This window comes from Nannospalax galili, unplaced genomic scaffold, assembly GCF_000622305.1.
Source record: "Nannospalax galili isolate Female #2095 unplaced genomic scaffold, S.galili_v1.0 scaffold432, whole genome shotgun sequence".
NCBI lineage: Eukaryota > Metazoa > Chordata > Mammalia > Rodentia > Spalacidae > Nannospalax > Nannospalax galili.
In genome coordinates, this window is record NW_008331138.1 from 916,725 (window position 1) to 931,862 (window position 15,138).

At 44.6% G+C, this 15,138-nt stretch overlaps 1 protein-coding gene across 1 annotated transcript in view; it reads left to right on the top strand.

The window, feature by feature from the left end:
- Positions 1-15,138, top strand: part of Sae1 (SUMO1 activating enzyme subunit 1) — a 69,188-nt gene that overhangs the window by 35,638 nt on the left and 18,412 nt on the right. Inside the window, exon 6 of the mRNA XM_008822005.3 lies at positions 1,394-1,499. Within this exon, the coding sequence (XP_008820227.1) occupies positions 1,394-1,499 (106 nt within the window). The remainder of the gene's footprint in view (positions 1-1,393; positions 1,500-15,138) is intronic.

The window sequence follows — 15,138 nt, forward strand, 5'->3', positions numbered from 1 at the left end:
AATTACTGTTACTTTAAAATACCCTGTTTACCGGTACTTTAAAATACCTCTGTTAGTCCCAGCAGAGATGGCAGATCTCTGTAAGTTCAAGGCCAGCCTGGTGTACATAGTGAGTTCCAGGCCAGCTGGGGCTACAGGGTGACCCTGTCTCAAAAAAAAATTATTTATTTATTTATTTATTTATTTATTTAGTCTTTCTGAAGCAGAGTCTCCCTGTAGCTCCACCTGCCCTGGAACTCACTGTGTAGACCAGGCTGGCCTTGAACTCACAGAGATCCACCTGCCTCTGCCTCCCAAGTGCTGGGACTACAGACATGCGCCACCATATTTTTAAAAATATTTTATTATCTTATGTGTATGAGTATATTGCCTGCATGGATGTGAGTGCACCCATGTCATGCAATGCCACAGAGGTCAGAAGAGGGCTTTGGATTCCCCTGGAACTGGAGTTAAGGATGGCTCATAGCCGCCATGTGGGTGCTGGGAATCAAACCCGGGTCCTCTGCCAGAGCAGTTAGTGCTCTTAACTGCTGAGCCATCTCTCCAGCCCCTAAATTTTTTTATTTTTATGTGTGTATGTGTGCGTATGCGTGTGTGTATTGCCAAGTGCACCTGTGTCGTGCAATGCCTGCAGAGGACAGAAGAGGCTGTCAGATTCCCTGGGACTGGAGTTACAGACAGTTGTTAGCTTCCATGTGGGTGCTGGGATTTGAACCCAGGTCTTCTGTAAGAACAGCCAGTGTTTTTAACCACTGAGCCATCTCTCCAGCGCCTCAAAAGGACTTTTACAAACAACTGTTTCTATTTCCATATCCCGGAATTTGTATCCCACCCCTCTTTTTCTTACTGTTATTATCAAACCATTCTTGTACTGTGAAACATTTAAATTTGGGGGGTGGTTATAATTACAGATAATGTTCTATTTAAAACTTTTCGGCAGGGGCCAGGAGTGGTGGCAAAGGCATTTAATCCCAGCACTTGGGAGGCAGAGGCAGGCAGATCTCTGTGAGTTAAAGACCAGCCTGGTCTACATATTGAGTTCCAGATAGCTGTGGCTACAGGGGGACCCTGTCTCAAAAAAGACCAAAAAAAAAAAAAAAGAGAGAGAGAGAGAGAGAGACCGAGACCAGAGAGCCTTGCTGTGTTCTGAGGTTGGCTGGCCTTAAACTCCCTGTCCTCTTGCCTCATCCTCTTTTGGGATTAGGCCTGACAGAGAACCAGGTCCTAAAGGCTGGGTTGTTGTCCTCCATCACTGTGTCCCCAGTCGTTAGGAAGTGCTTAGCAAGCATTTCAGTGGCTTCTTTAAGGAAATTGTTCTGAGCTCGAAACAAGTTCTTGCTCTGTGATTTAAACCAACATGCTGTCCCTAAGCACATCTACCTTCTTTCAACAGAAAGTGATTTTCTGCCCTGTCAAAGAGGCTCTGGAAGTAGATTGGAGCAGTGAGAAAGCCAAGGCCACCTCGAAGCGCACAGCCCCAGACTACTTTCTGCTGCAAGGTGAGGACTGGAGGCAGAAATATTTTAATCTGTTCATAATGACCTGCTTTCCACAGTTGAGCCTGAGGTAATCATGTGAGTGTTTCAGCATTTTCTCACACAACCTCCTCTCTTAGAGAATTCTTCCCTGGTGTCAAACCTTCATTCTTGCGACACTCTCATGAAAGGTGTTTGAGTTCTTTCTTTCATTTGTTTGTTATCTTTTCTTTTTTTGTATTTTTCAGACAGGGTCTCCCAGTAGCCCCAGCAGGCCCAGAACTCTCTATGTAGACCAGGTTGGCCTTGAACTCACAGAGATTGGCCTGCCTCTGTTTCCGGAGTGCCACCACACCCAGCTTGTTTGTTATCTTTGCAGCAGGGTCTCACAGTGGAGCCAAGGCTGACCTTGAACTTGGTGACTGTCCTGGTTCAAGCTCCCAAGTTTTGGGATCATAGGCGTGCACCACCACACCTGGCTCCCCCTCACTATAAATGAGCCATTTTTCAGTTTCTCCTTGCTGATTTTTAGGGGTTTTATAGCAAAATATTGATTGACTTCTCAGTGTATTTCTGTGTCTGCTACTTTAATGTCCAAAATAACATTTAAGGCCGGGCATGGTGTGGTGACGCATGCCTTTAATCCCAGTACTTGGGAGGCAGAGGCAGGCGAATCTCTGAGTTCAAGGCCAACCTGGTCTGCATAGTGAGTTCCAGGACAGCTGGGGCTACAGGGAGACCCCATCTCAAAAAGACAAAAAAAAAACAAAACATAATGTGGCTTCTGTTACCCACTGAGCTATCTCATGAGTGGGAAATGTATGAAATTTAAAAAGCTCAATTAAGCCGGGTGTGGTGGCGCACGCCTTTTATCCCAGCACTCAGGAAGCAGAGGCAAGCAGATCTCTGAGTTCAAGGCCAATCTGGTGTACGTAGTAAGTTCCAGGACAGCTGGGGCTATAGGGAGACCCTGTCCCAAAAAGACAAAAATAGATAGATGATAGATAGATAGATAGATAGATAGATAGATAGATAGATAGATAGATAGATAGATAGATAGATGATAGATAAAAAATAAATAAGTGTGATGCTAAAGATTTAACCCATGGCCTCGCTGTCAGGCAAGCTCACAGTTACATCCCCAGCCAATAGGGTTAACTACCATTTTAAGGGTGAGGCCCTGGGATCCAGCACCAAAAAGAAGTACTTAATGAGATCCCAGAGAGAGAGAGGGAGGGAGGGAGGAAGGGAGGGAGGGACAGAAAACAAGAAGTTGTCAGAAAAAAGTGATGGGGAGATATGGGAGGTGTTGGAGGGGAGGGAGGGGGCATGGATTTGATCAAAATACCTTATATGCATGTATGAAATTCTCAATAAAAGTTAAAAAAATATGAAATCCTCTCTCAAAAACAAACGGGGCTGGAGAGATGGCTCAGCAGTTAAGAGCGCTGGCCGTTCTTGCAGAAGATCCCAGTTTGAATCCCAATACCCACATGGCAGCTACTAACCATCCATAACTCCAGTTCTTGGGGATCTGATGCCCTCTTCTGTCTTCCATGGGCACTACATGACATGAGTGCACTTACACACATGCAGGTAGAGCATGCATAGAAATAAAAATAAAAATTAAAAACAAACAAAATATATAATCTGATAAAAATCTTGCATCAGTGAAGTTGTCTCAAAAAGACCAAAAAAAAATAGAACAACCTCTGGGACACTTTAAAAGCAATCCTAAGAGGGAACTGCCTTTAATCCCAGCACTGAGGTGGCAGAGGCAGGCAGATCTATATGAGATCCAGGCCAGCTTGGGCTATATAGTGAAACCCTGTCTCAAAACAAAGCACAAAAATAAGTATACAAAAGAAATATATTTCATTAGAGTTTTTAGAATGCAAGGACTTTAGAAACCGACCAGTTAATTTCATCCTGCCATTTCATAACTGAGTAAACAAACTCCCCAGAAGTCAAATTGACTTATCTGTTCCTGGTCATAAAGACAGTTAGTGAAAAATATGTTTAGCAAAAAATCAGTTTACATGTAGGAGCTGTTTTGCTACCCTGAAAAGCTGAATGAGGTCTGCTTCATGGGCATCTCGTGCTTGTATGAGTTGCCGAGCAGGAAATTGAAAGCTATAGTTATAAGAATATAAGAGCAAGGTATAGCTGGGGGTGGTGGCACATGCCTTTAATCCCAGCACTTGGGAGGCAGAGACCGACTGATCTCTGTTTAAGGCCAGCCTGGTCTCAATAGCGAGTTCCAGACCAGCTGGGGCTACAGGGAGACCCTGTCTCCAAAGACTAAAAAAAGGGGTTGGAGAGATGGCTCAGCAGTAAAAGCACTGACTGCTCTTGTAGAGGACATGAGTTTGAATCCCAGCACCCACATGGTGGCTAACCACTATCTTAATTCCAGTTCCAGGGGATTGAACACCCTCATCCTCCAGAAGCACGGTATGACACGGGTTCACTTACGTACATGCAGGAAATACACTCATACACATAACAATTTTTTTTTTTAAAGTAAGGTGTTAACTCCGGAGGCAGAAGCAGGCAGATCTGTGTGAGTTCAAGGCCAGCCTGGTCTACATAGTGAGTTCCAGGTCAGCTGAAGCTACAGGGAGACCCTGTCTAAAAAAAAAAAAAGTAAGGTGTTAAGGTGGGGCTGTAGCTCAGTGGTAGAGACACTTGTCTCACATGCATGAAGCCCTAGGTTCAAGCTCCAAAACTGGCAAAAGGTTGAGAGAGAACAAAGTGTTACTTGTACTGGAAACTGAGCTTAATTCCTACACACTGGGCATTCTAATCTAGAATCATTAGTCTAACAGGAGGTTAAAGAGTTAACGAAGTGCACTTCAGCAGAAAACTGACCAGGCCCTTGTCCTCTCTGCATCTGGAATGCTCCTTTTAGCATTTGCAACACCTAGAAATGTGACCATTTCAGAAGACAAAAATTTGCTGATGAGGGGCTGGAGAGATGGCTCAGCAGTTAAGAGCACTGACTGCTCTTACAGAGGACCCAGGTTCGAATCCCAGCACCCACATGGTGGCTAACAACCATCCATAACTCCAGGTTCCAGAGGATCCGACACCCTCCCCTGACTTACAGGGGCATTGCACGACACGGGTGCACTCACATGCAGGTAGTACATTCATACACATAAAAAAATAAAAAGAAGAAAATATTTTTTTTTAAGAAATGGTCTGATGAGATGACTCAGCATGTAAAGATGTTTGCCTCGCAAGCCTGGAGACCTGAATTTGATCCCTGGAATCCACATAACGGTGGAAGGAGAGAACCAATTCCACAGAGTTGTCCCTTGACATCCATACATGTGCCACGGCACATGTACCCAACACAATAATAGTAAATAAAAATGAAGAAAAGAAAAAAATCAGGAATGTATAGATGCAGACATGCAATGGAGGTTAGGGACAAGGCCCCAGGAAAGGATTTATGGGATGTCCAGAAATTAAGGAAGGGCCCTATGTGTTATAAATAGTCAGAATCTGGGAGAGGCAGGAAGCTTGCTTGGGTTTTACAGTAAACCATGTACTGTGTGTATGCATTTGCTCTTTTGTTTGGTTTTAGGTCTTCTTTTTTTTTTTTTTTTTTTTTTTTTTTTTTTTTTTTTTAAAAAAAAAGATACAGGATCTCCTGTGATCAACCTCACTATATAGCAAGGTTGGCCTTGCACTGTCTCATCCTTCTGCCTCTGCCACACCCAGCTAATTGGATTTTTTTATTTGATGACTTGAATTATATGGGGAGCTCTTTGAACTTTCGTGTATAGCCTTGTTCTGTTGGCTGGGTAATATACCATCATCTATGCCCAGCTGGTCTGGAAAGTTGTGTAAGTTGTTTTCAGTTTTCCCAGCTCTTGGAATTTATTCCCAAGATCCTTTCTGGGAATGTGACCTATGTGAGGTGACTTCATGTCACCTGATGCTGCCCAGTGAGGACAGGGTGCTTGATTGTGGTGCACACCTAAGAATAAAAAACCTAGCTTTATTTTCCCATTGCCCAGTGAAGCATATTCTGAGTGCTCCATAGATGACTATTTTTGTCTGAGTGACTAGTTGGTGCTTACGTGGTCATTTGCACCACTTCAGAGAGAACTGCTTACGTGCTGGTGTCCCTGCAGTGCCTCTTCCTGTCTGCTCCCTAGGTTACCCCCTGGATTTTGTTTTGGCTTTGCCTTTTTTCCCCTATACTGGGGTTTGACGCTAGGGCCAGCCTTGTGCACGCAAGAAAAGTGCTCTACCACCATTCTGTATTTCCGGCCCTTACAATTTTGAGACAGTGTCACTAGGTTGTCTAAGCTGGCCTTGAACTGTGATCCTTCGGCCTCAGTGTCTCAAAAATGGGATGATAGTGCATGTGCCATCAGGCCTATTACAGAACCAGGCTTTTGATTCCAGAGTCTTCCTGGCTGGGTGCTTAAGAGTCTCATGTTGCCCATTGAGAACTGAGCCTCTGGTGAAGCAGCTGCCCTGCTGTCCATGTGCTTGTCGTATTTGGGGACAGAGTGTTTTTCCAGTTTGTCTAACACGACAGTGGCCAGACTAAATGCTTCCTGCTGCATTTTTCCACTATCTTGAGAGCTGGCCTTACCATCTGTGAGCAGAAAGGTCTCTTCTTTTTATTATTCTCCCATGGCGTGTTGCAAAACATTAAGCATGAGCTGGTTTCCTGTGGCAAAAATTGTCTTTGATTTGTTCTTTTTGAGGTTACTGTGAGTTTATCATAACAGGAGTGCTAAAAATACTGGCTCTCATATGGAAACAGCATTCACTTAGCAGCATGAACAGTGGTGTGGAGGCTTACCCCAGAGCAGGAAGAAAGGGACTTCTTGATGAGAGTTACTCTCAGGATCCTCAGCCATCTCCACTTTCTCAGTCTGTGTTCTATACGATATGGAAAAGTACTTAAGAGATACTTGAGCCTCAGAACTGAAGCCAAAAATAATCGGAGGCCAGACATTTGGGGAGCACTTGAATTTGCCAGATCTTATGGTTTAGAAACAGACAAGGAAGGATCCAGTCTCTTTGCAAATGGACTGACAAACACTAACAGTTCTTCAGCTTGTGAGGAAAGCCCTAACAGAGCCCATGGAAAATGCTGCTGTGCTTTGTTGGTGTTCAGTGTGTCTGAGTTACTCTATAATACTCCAAAGCACACAGTGAGGAAGCTCCAGGAACTGAGTCCAGGAATCTCTGGGTGTTCGTGAAATCTTGAACAGCTATTGCCAGGTGTTAAAGAGAAATAACACCGTCTCAGGCAAAGGAGCAGCACATGCGGGCCAACAGGAGGCCAGACCTGGGTGCAGTGGCTAGTGGCTTCCTGTTGGATACGGTATCAGAATTGCCAGAGAACAGCCAAAGAGTGCAAATCAGCTAGCAGGACTCCTGTTTACTGACTCAGAATAACTGGGGTGACTTGCATTTTTCTAAAGCTCTTGGGATTGCTTTTAGAGGCTTTCAGGCTAGACAAGAAGCCATGTCTAGAACCAGAAGCCTCAGTGACTCGTGTAATATAAACGTGTATTAGTTTTCAGTTAGCAGCATTGTGCCGAGACAGGAACAAAAGGAAGCCACCCCAGTGGCTCTTGAATACAGTGGGTTTTATTCTGTTGTTCATTTGTGTTTTAAGACAGGATCTCATATAAGTCAGGGTAGCCTCAAACTCACCATGTAGCCAAAGCTGGCCTTGATTGCTCCTCCTGCCTCCACCTCCTGAGTGCTAGGATTGCAGACAAGGGTAACTAACAAGCATGTCTTGTTTTAGTATACTGTTTTGAATGTGTATGCTCAGGATGAAGAAGAAATAACTAAGAATTAATACTGAGATATAATTTTGTTTTTTGGTGTTAGCAGTTCTGGAAACTACTTAATATGTATTCTAAGAGAGATCAGGTAGGTAACCAGTGTGCTTGAGGAGCACCGACTTTGTTAGAGTGTTCTGTGTGTACGAAAGGTGTGATATGCTAGAAGGAACTCCGTCAGTGGTGGAGTTGGAAGTGCTGGAATGAATGCTTGCGTCTTTTTGTCTGCATCTCTGGAAATAGATGTATGTGTGTTGAGTGCATGTGTGTTCATGCGTACACAGGTGTGTTTCCTAGATCTGTGTGTTGAGAGGGCTTATACCAAAGGCCTCCTGGAGGCTGTGACTGTACTGTCTTGGGTCACTATCTTTTTCCACTTGATAGAGCCAAGACTTCAGAAAAACAGCTGATTCCAGAGCTGGGATAGGAAAATTCCAGTTTTACTTGAAATATCCTGCAATGCCTAAAAGTAGGGAAGTGCTTTAAGAATGGTGGGTGCTGCCAGGCAAGGTGGCGCACGCCTTTAATCCCAGCACTTGTTGGGAGGCAGAGGCAGGCCAGTCTTTGTGGGTTTCAGGCCAGCTGGGACTGTATGGAAACCATGTCTCAAAAAAAAAAAAAAAATAATGGCAGGTGCCCGTCAAAAGAACAAGACTAGTAACCAGTCAATGTAGGAGTGACAAATGTTAAAAAAAACCTTGGGCTGGTGATGAGTCAGTAAGAGTGCTTGCTCTGCAATTGAGGATCTGAGTTCAAATCCCAGCAACCACATAAAAAGCAGGGCATGGTTGCATGTGCTTGTTACCTCTACATTGAGATAGACAGAGACAGAGGAACTTGAGAGCTTGCAGGCCAGGCTAGTCTGGCTAGCCACCTAGTGGAAACTGAACTTCCTGTTAAGTGAGAGACCTTCTCTTAATAAGGCAGTGATAGAGACACCTGACTTTCATACTGCATGCATACCAGAGGTACACCCACACACTTAACATGCACACACCACATATACACATAAATCTACATCTGACTATCACCCTAGTAGTAAAAATTATTCCAATCAAGAATCATCACTGAAGCTGGGGCTAGTGTACACTAACCCCAGCACTTAGAATCCTAAGGCAGAAAGGTCAAAAGAAAAATCCTGAGCTGGGCAGAGTGATGTGCACCTATAATACCAGTACCTCAGAGTTGGAGGCAGAAGGATCATTTGAACACTTTCTGTTTTCTCAAAAGAAAAGAGCCAAGCATGGTGGTTTGTGCCTCTGATCCAGCATTCAGAAGGCAGTAGGATTACCATGAAAGCCAAGGTTATCCTAGTCTACAGTATAAGACCTTGTCTCAAGAGACAGAATATATCCAACTGTGCTAGGGACATGGCTTGGTTGTAGAGCACTATACAGATTTGTACAAGGCCTTGTGTTCTATCTCTAGCACTATAAGAGAAATAAATGAAAATAATGGCGCAACCCTGGAAGAACCCTGAGATTGTACCTCAACAAAATTATCAAGGTTAATTTCCAAGAATAGAATAGATCTCAACTCTCCTAAGAAGATGAACTGAGCACAGTAGGACACACCCCTATACATCCCCACACCATGGAGGCAGAGCATCAGAGTCAAGGTTTGAGGCCAGCTTGTGCTATATGAGACCCTATCTTAAAGAGCAAAAGGAGGAACTGAGAAGTACCCAGTGTTGCATTGGGATTCTGGCCGGAGTGTATAAGCTGAGTAAGCATCAGACAGATGAAATGCAGCAAAGAAATGCCATGAAAGACTGAGGAACTATGGAGGGTCAGGGAAAACTGGAAAACAAGACTTTGGAACCCTGGTATGGATGCAGGAGCAGGGTGAGATTTTTTTTTCCCCCTCTTCTGCTGAGAAGGAAATTAGTGGAATTTTGGTAGAAAGTCCACAGCTCAGATTAATGCTTTGTTAATGGTATTTTTACATTTTTCAGTCTTTAAAGTCATTTTTATTTTATATATATGATGTTTTGCATGCATACATACATACATGTATATACATGCACCCATGTTGTGCAATGCCCAATGAGACCAGAAGAGAGTGTTGGATCCCCTGGAACTGGAGTTATGGATGGTTATTAGCTGCTGAATCATCTCATTAACTGCTTGGTCATTCTTTTAATTCTGGGAACACTTGAGGAATCTGAGTGCGTGGGGTTTCTTTTGTTTGGTTTTTGGTTTTGTTTTTTTGGTCTTTTTGAGACAGTGTTTCCCTGTAGCCCCAGCTGGCTTGGAACTCACTATGTAGAACACACTGGCCTTAAACTCACAGAGATCCACCTGCCTCTGCTTCCTGAGTGCTGGGATTAAATGTGTGTGCCACCATGCCTGGCTAAGTGTGAAATTTTTTTTACATATTTGTGTGTACATGTACACATAATAGCTGGGCGTGGTGGCACACGCCTTTAATCCCAGCACTTGTGAGGCTGAGGCAGGCGGATCTCTGTGAGTTCAAGGCCAGCCTGGTCCACATAGTGAGTTCCATGACAGCTCGGGCTATAGGGAGACCCTGTTTCAAAAAGGCCAAAAAAAGTCAAAGACAACTTGCAAGAATCCTGACCTTTTACCATGTTGGTTCCTAGTTATTGAACCCATGTCGCTAGCCTTGGTGGCAACATCTTGATCTGCTGAGCCCTCTCACTGGATTAGGTTTATTTTTGAGATAGGGTGTATTCTAGGGTACCTTGAACTGTGTATTCAAAGCTGGCTCCTCAGTGCTCAGATAACTGGACTGTGCCACCACGCTCATCTTTGGAATGCTTTTGTTTTTATGAAGCACACACTATCCTATTGGAGAAGTTACTTTCAAGTTGTTTAGGAAAAATAAAAGTTACTTAGTGTATACGGAGGAATGTAATGCCAAGTGTGGGATGTCAGCATTGGGGCCCAAGGGAAGCTAGGCTGCACATCACATGTATTTTGTATGTGTGTGCATGTATGTGCACAAATGTCACAGCATGTGTGTGGAGGTCAGACGACCACTTGCAGGGATCAGGCCTCTTTTACAAGGATTTGGGGGACCAAGTTCAGGTAGTCAGCCTTTACTTGCTGAGCCATCATGCCAGCCATAAACTTACTTAAAAATAAAATTTATAGTAGAGAGGGGGAACCTCTAGGCATCATTCCTGAAGGGTATTCAATGAACTCTTTAAAAGTAGAATGTGGGGCTGGAGAGATGGCTCAGCGGTTAAGAGCATTGACTGCTCTTGCAGAGGACCCAGGTTCGATTCCCAGCACCCACATGGTGGCTACGAACCGTCCTTAACTCCAGTTCCAGGGGAATCCAAAGCCCTCATCTGACCTCTGAGGCATTGCATGACACGGGCGCACTCACATACATGGCAGGTAATACACACCTATATGTAAAATAAAAATAAAATATTTTAAAAGTGGAATGAGCCGGCCGTGGTGGTGCACGCCTTTAATCCCAGCACTAGGGAGGCAGAGGCAGGTGGATCTCTGTGAGTTCAAGGCCAGCCTGGTCTACATAGTGAGTTCCAGGACAGCTGGGGCTACAGGGAGACCCTGTCTCAAAAGACCAAAAAAAAAAAAAAAAAAAAAGAATGAAGCCATGCATGATGGCACACACCTTTAATTATAGCAGTTGGAAGGCAGAGGCAAGTGGTTTTCTGACATTGGGACCAACTGGGGCTACAAGGAGACCCTGTCTCAAAAAAAAAACTAAACAGGGCTAGAGAAAGAGGTGGCAACTAGGAGAACTGGTTCAGTTCCCTACATGGCAGCTAACAGCAAAGTACCTCCAGTTCCAGGGAATTTTCTGGCTTCTGCAAGTTTGCTCATATGTGGTATGCTTCCATGAATCCAGGCAAAACACTGATACACATATAAAAAAAATTTTTTTTTTTTTTTTTTTTTTTTTGGTCTTTTTGAGATGGTCTTGTAGCCCCAGCTGTCCTGGAACTCACTATGTAGACAAGGCTGGCCTTGAACTCACAGAGATCTGCCTACCTCTGCCTCCTGAGTGCTGGAATTAAAGGCGTGCGCCACCACGCCTGGCATAAAAATAAATTTATGAACAAAAAAACAGAAGCCAGGAATGGTGGCATAAGGCAGGTGAATCTTCTGTGAGATCTGGACCAGCCTGGTCTTTGTAACCAGTTCCAGGCCAGCTGGGACTAGAGGGAGACCCTTCTTCAAAATGGATGAATGAAACTGAGCATAATAATACATGCCTTTAATCCTAGCACTGGAGGAGGTCGGGGAAAGATGGGACAGAGGCAGGCAGATTTCTGTGAGTTCCAAGAACAGCCAGGGCTACATAGCGAGACCCTGCCTCAAAAAAAATCAGGGCTGGAGAGATGAAGAGGTGGGTCAGTGGTTAAGTGCTCTTGCAGAGGACCCAATTTAATTCCTAGAACCTATATTGAGCAAGTCACAACCACCTGTAACTCCAGTTCCTGGGGAATCTGAGACCTGTGACCTCCAAGAGCTTATGCAAACAAATACATATAATTTATTTAATTTTTAAAAAAATAGCAAGATGAGACAATCCTAAAAATCACAAGTCAGCATATAATGCTGAGGGTGCCAGTCTTGGATACAAAACATCATGCTAGGTCCATAGAAAGACTTGGTGATCTTCCCCCCTTTTACTGAGGAGACCCAGAACTCGGCATCTATTAGGCAAGTAGTCTGCCACTGAGCTACATCCAGCCCATGAAGGCTTTTGTTTAACAGTACATCCTCATCTCTTCAATCAGAGGACAGGGGTCTTAATAACAGCATGGAATTCTTGTGTACATTCACCTCTGGAAAGGAGCCATATGTTCCCCAGATTTTTTTTTAGTATCTGAAGCCCTATGTGATGCATTGTGGGTAGGGGTCCAGCTGGGCATTTGCTCTACAAAAGGAATTTCTTTTGCCAAATATTGGTGTTAGAGGGAAACTATGGACACATAGTGGCCTGGAGGTACAGCTCAGGGCTTAAGAGCACTTGCTGCTCTTATAGAGGACTAGAGTTAAGTTCCCAGCACCTGAGTCAGGTGGCTCACAACCACCTGTGACTCCAGTGCCAAAGGAGCAGACGCCCTCTTCTGACCTCTGCCGGCACCCAACTATATCATCTCACACACACACCCCTTTACCTGTAAGTAAAAAAAAAAAAAAAAAAATTTTTTAACTTTTAAAAAAGATATCTATGGGGCCGGAGAGATGGCTTAGCGGTTAAGAACACTGGCTGTTCTTGCAGAAGACCCAGGCTCGAATCCCAGCACCCACATGGCAGCTAACAACTGCCTGTAACTTCAATTCCAGGGGATCCGACAGCCTCTTCTGTCTTCCGAGGGCATTGCATGACATAGGTGCACTTCCTACATGCAGGCAATACACACATACACATAAAATAAAAATAAATAAAATATTTTTTAAAAAGATGTGCATACTCTGTTTAAAAAAAAAAAGGGAAAACCAGTGTGCTTTGTGTTGAGCTATAAGTTCTGACACATTTGCTATTTTCTGTTTGGCAGAGTTTTGAGTTTAAAAATGTGGTTGGTATAGGCGGGGTGTGGTGGCGCATACCTTTAATCCCAGCACTCAGGAGGCAGAGGCAGGCGGATCTCAGTGAGTTCAAGGACAGCCTGGCCTACATAGTTCCAGGACAGCTGAGGCTACAGGGAGACCCTGTCTCAAAAACACCCAAAAAAATGTGATTGGCAGCCCATTTTCACAGAGCTGTTGGGCAGGCACTGTGAGGGCTACATGGACAAAGTTGGAGCTCATCCCAGATGAGCCCCTTCCCTCACACTCCAGAGGGCCACAGGACCAGCCTCCTCCAGACCACTCTGGTCTCCACACCCAAACCCTTTCTTGATCCTTTTTTTTTACCACACAGACCACTGGCCAGTTCTAGAAAAGCACTCTGCCACTGAGCCGTGTCCCTAACCCTTAATTCCATTTTGCTTCAGAATACAATTGCAACTTCAGGTGCAGACTGACATCCCACCTGGACCCAGGGTGTGGGGCCTCTGTCTCCTTGCAGCTACCTTTTGCTCTGCTTGAATACCCTGTACCTGGGTCCAAATTGAACTTTTCTCTGCAAAACCTGGAAACCCCTGCTGTTCATATTCCTATTCTGCTCCTGTCCTTGGTCCTTCACACTTTACTTACCAGGCTAGCTTTGAACTCAGAGATCCGCCTGCCTCTGTCTCCTGAATTGGTGGGATTAAAGGCATGCACCACCATGCTCAATGACTTTAACCAGTAGCTGTATTATTTTAGGCCCTTGTGAAGTCCTCTAGAAGGGATAATTTTCATATTTTGCGTAGTTGACTCTGGCCTTTTTCTCACTGTGACACAAGTCAGGAAATTTATGTGCATTTCTATAATCCAGAAGGGTAGTGCTGTGCTTAGCCCACCCAGAACACTGTCCTGCTGCTGTTCACATGCAGACTCCCTCAAATAGCTAGAAACCTTGCAGCTCTGTTGGGAGCTGGCAAGGGCAGAGGCAGGAGCCCCATGGGGAAATTAGTGTCTTTTCTGGTTGTTCTTAGTTTCTGTACCTAACCAAACAAGTTTAAGGTTCACAACTTTTTTTTTTTTTTTGAGACAGGGTCTTCCTGTAGCCCCAGCTATCCTGGAACTCACTGTGTAGACCAGGCTGGCCTTGAACTCACAGAGACCCGCCTGCCTCTACCTCCCAAGTGCTGGGACTACAGGTGTGCACCACCACACCCAGCCACAACTACTTCTTACTTGATGATATTTGTATTTGAAAGGAACCAGTTCAGGTCCACACTCAGCCATATACTTGTTGTTTGCTGGCGTTGAACAACTCTTGTCACTTCATGTGTCCTGCTTTCTGTCACGATGGCAAGAGATGACAGACTGTCACTCCCAATGATAATGTATAGGACAGCCTTAGAAATTGTTCTATTGTCCCTTTTTTTAATTTCTAAAAATAATAAAATATTTGAATTCCTTCAAAGAAGCTACCACTTGTGTTCTTCAGCTTCAGAGCCTGTGCTGTTAGCCTCCCTGTGCATGCTGGGAACTCAACCCAGGTCCTCTGCAAGAACAGCTAGTGCTCTTAACTGCTGAGCCATCTCTCCAGCCCCTGATTTTTAAATGATGTTTCTAGATCCTCACTTGATTTGAGGGTGGAACGTCTTCAGAAGAAACTTCTTTTAGAACTGATAGCCTTTACCAGGCAAACCATGGGTGGGCAGCCACTGCTAGTGGGGCATGATGTTCCCTGGTGGGATTTTAGTGTCCAGCACTGACAAGAACTACTGAAGAGCAGCCAGCCTCAGGGAAACAGCCTCTGATAATGGGGTGGTGGCTGACTGCTTGTTGATTAGCTGCTATCGTGACCACAAATGTTTAAAAATAATTTTTAGGCAGAAAAATGTTTATGTCTGTGTGTGTGCCACTGTCTTATCATCGGTGGAGGAGAGACCACAGCCATTCAGAGAGGAGGAGAGGTGAGGGGAAGGGCAGAGGTGACCTGTGGGCGTAGGATAGTGTTTCACACCCTCTAGCAACTGCAGCTGTGAGAGGGCAGACACTTAGTCACAAAGTCCCTCCCTAATCTGAGAAGCACGCCCAGAACCACAACTCCATTGGCTGAAGGGATTAATGGAGGCCAAGTATGTGGTATGTGCTATAATTGCTGGGTAGTGCTTCATGTACATCAGGGATTGCATTAGATCTTCTTAACTCCCAAGTGAGGGCCAGTCTTACTCCATTTTCACAGAAAGAAATTTGAGTCTTTGAGAGACTAAGTCATTTGTCCATGGTCCCAACCCAGGAGCCATTAAAAGTTAAACTCAGGAAAGTTCATAACCCAAAATGTTTAAGCTG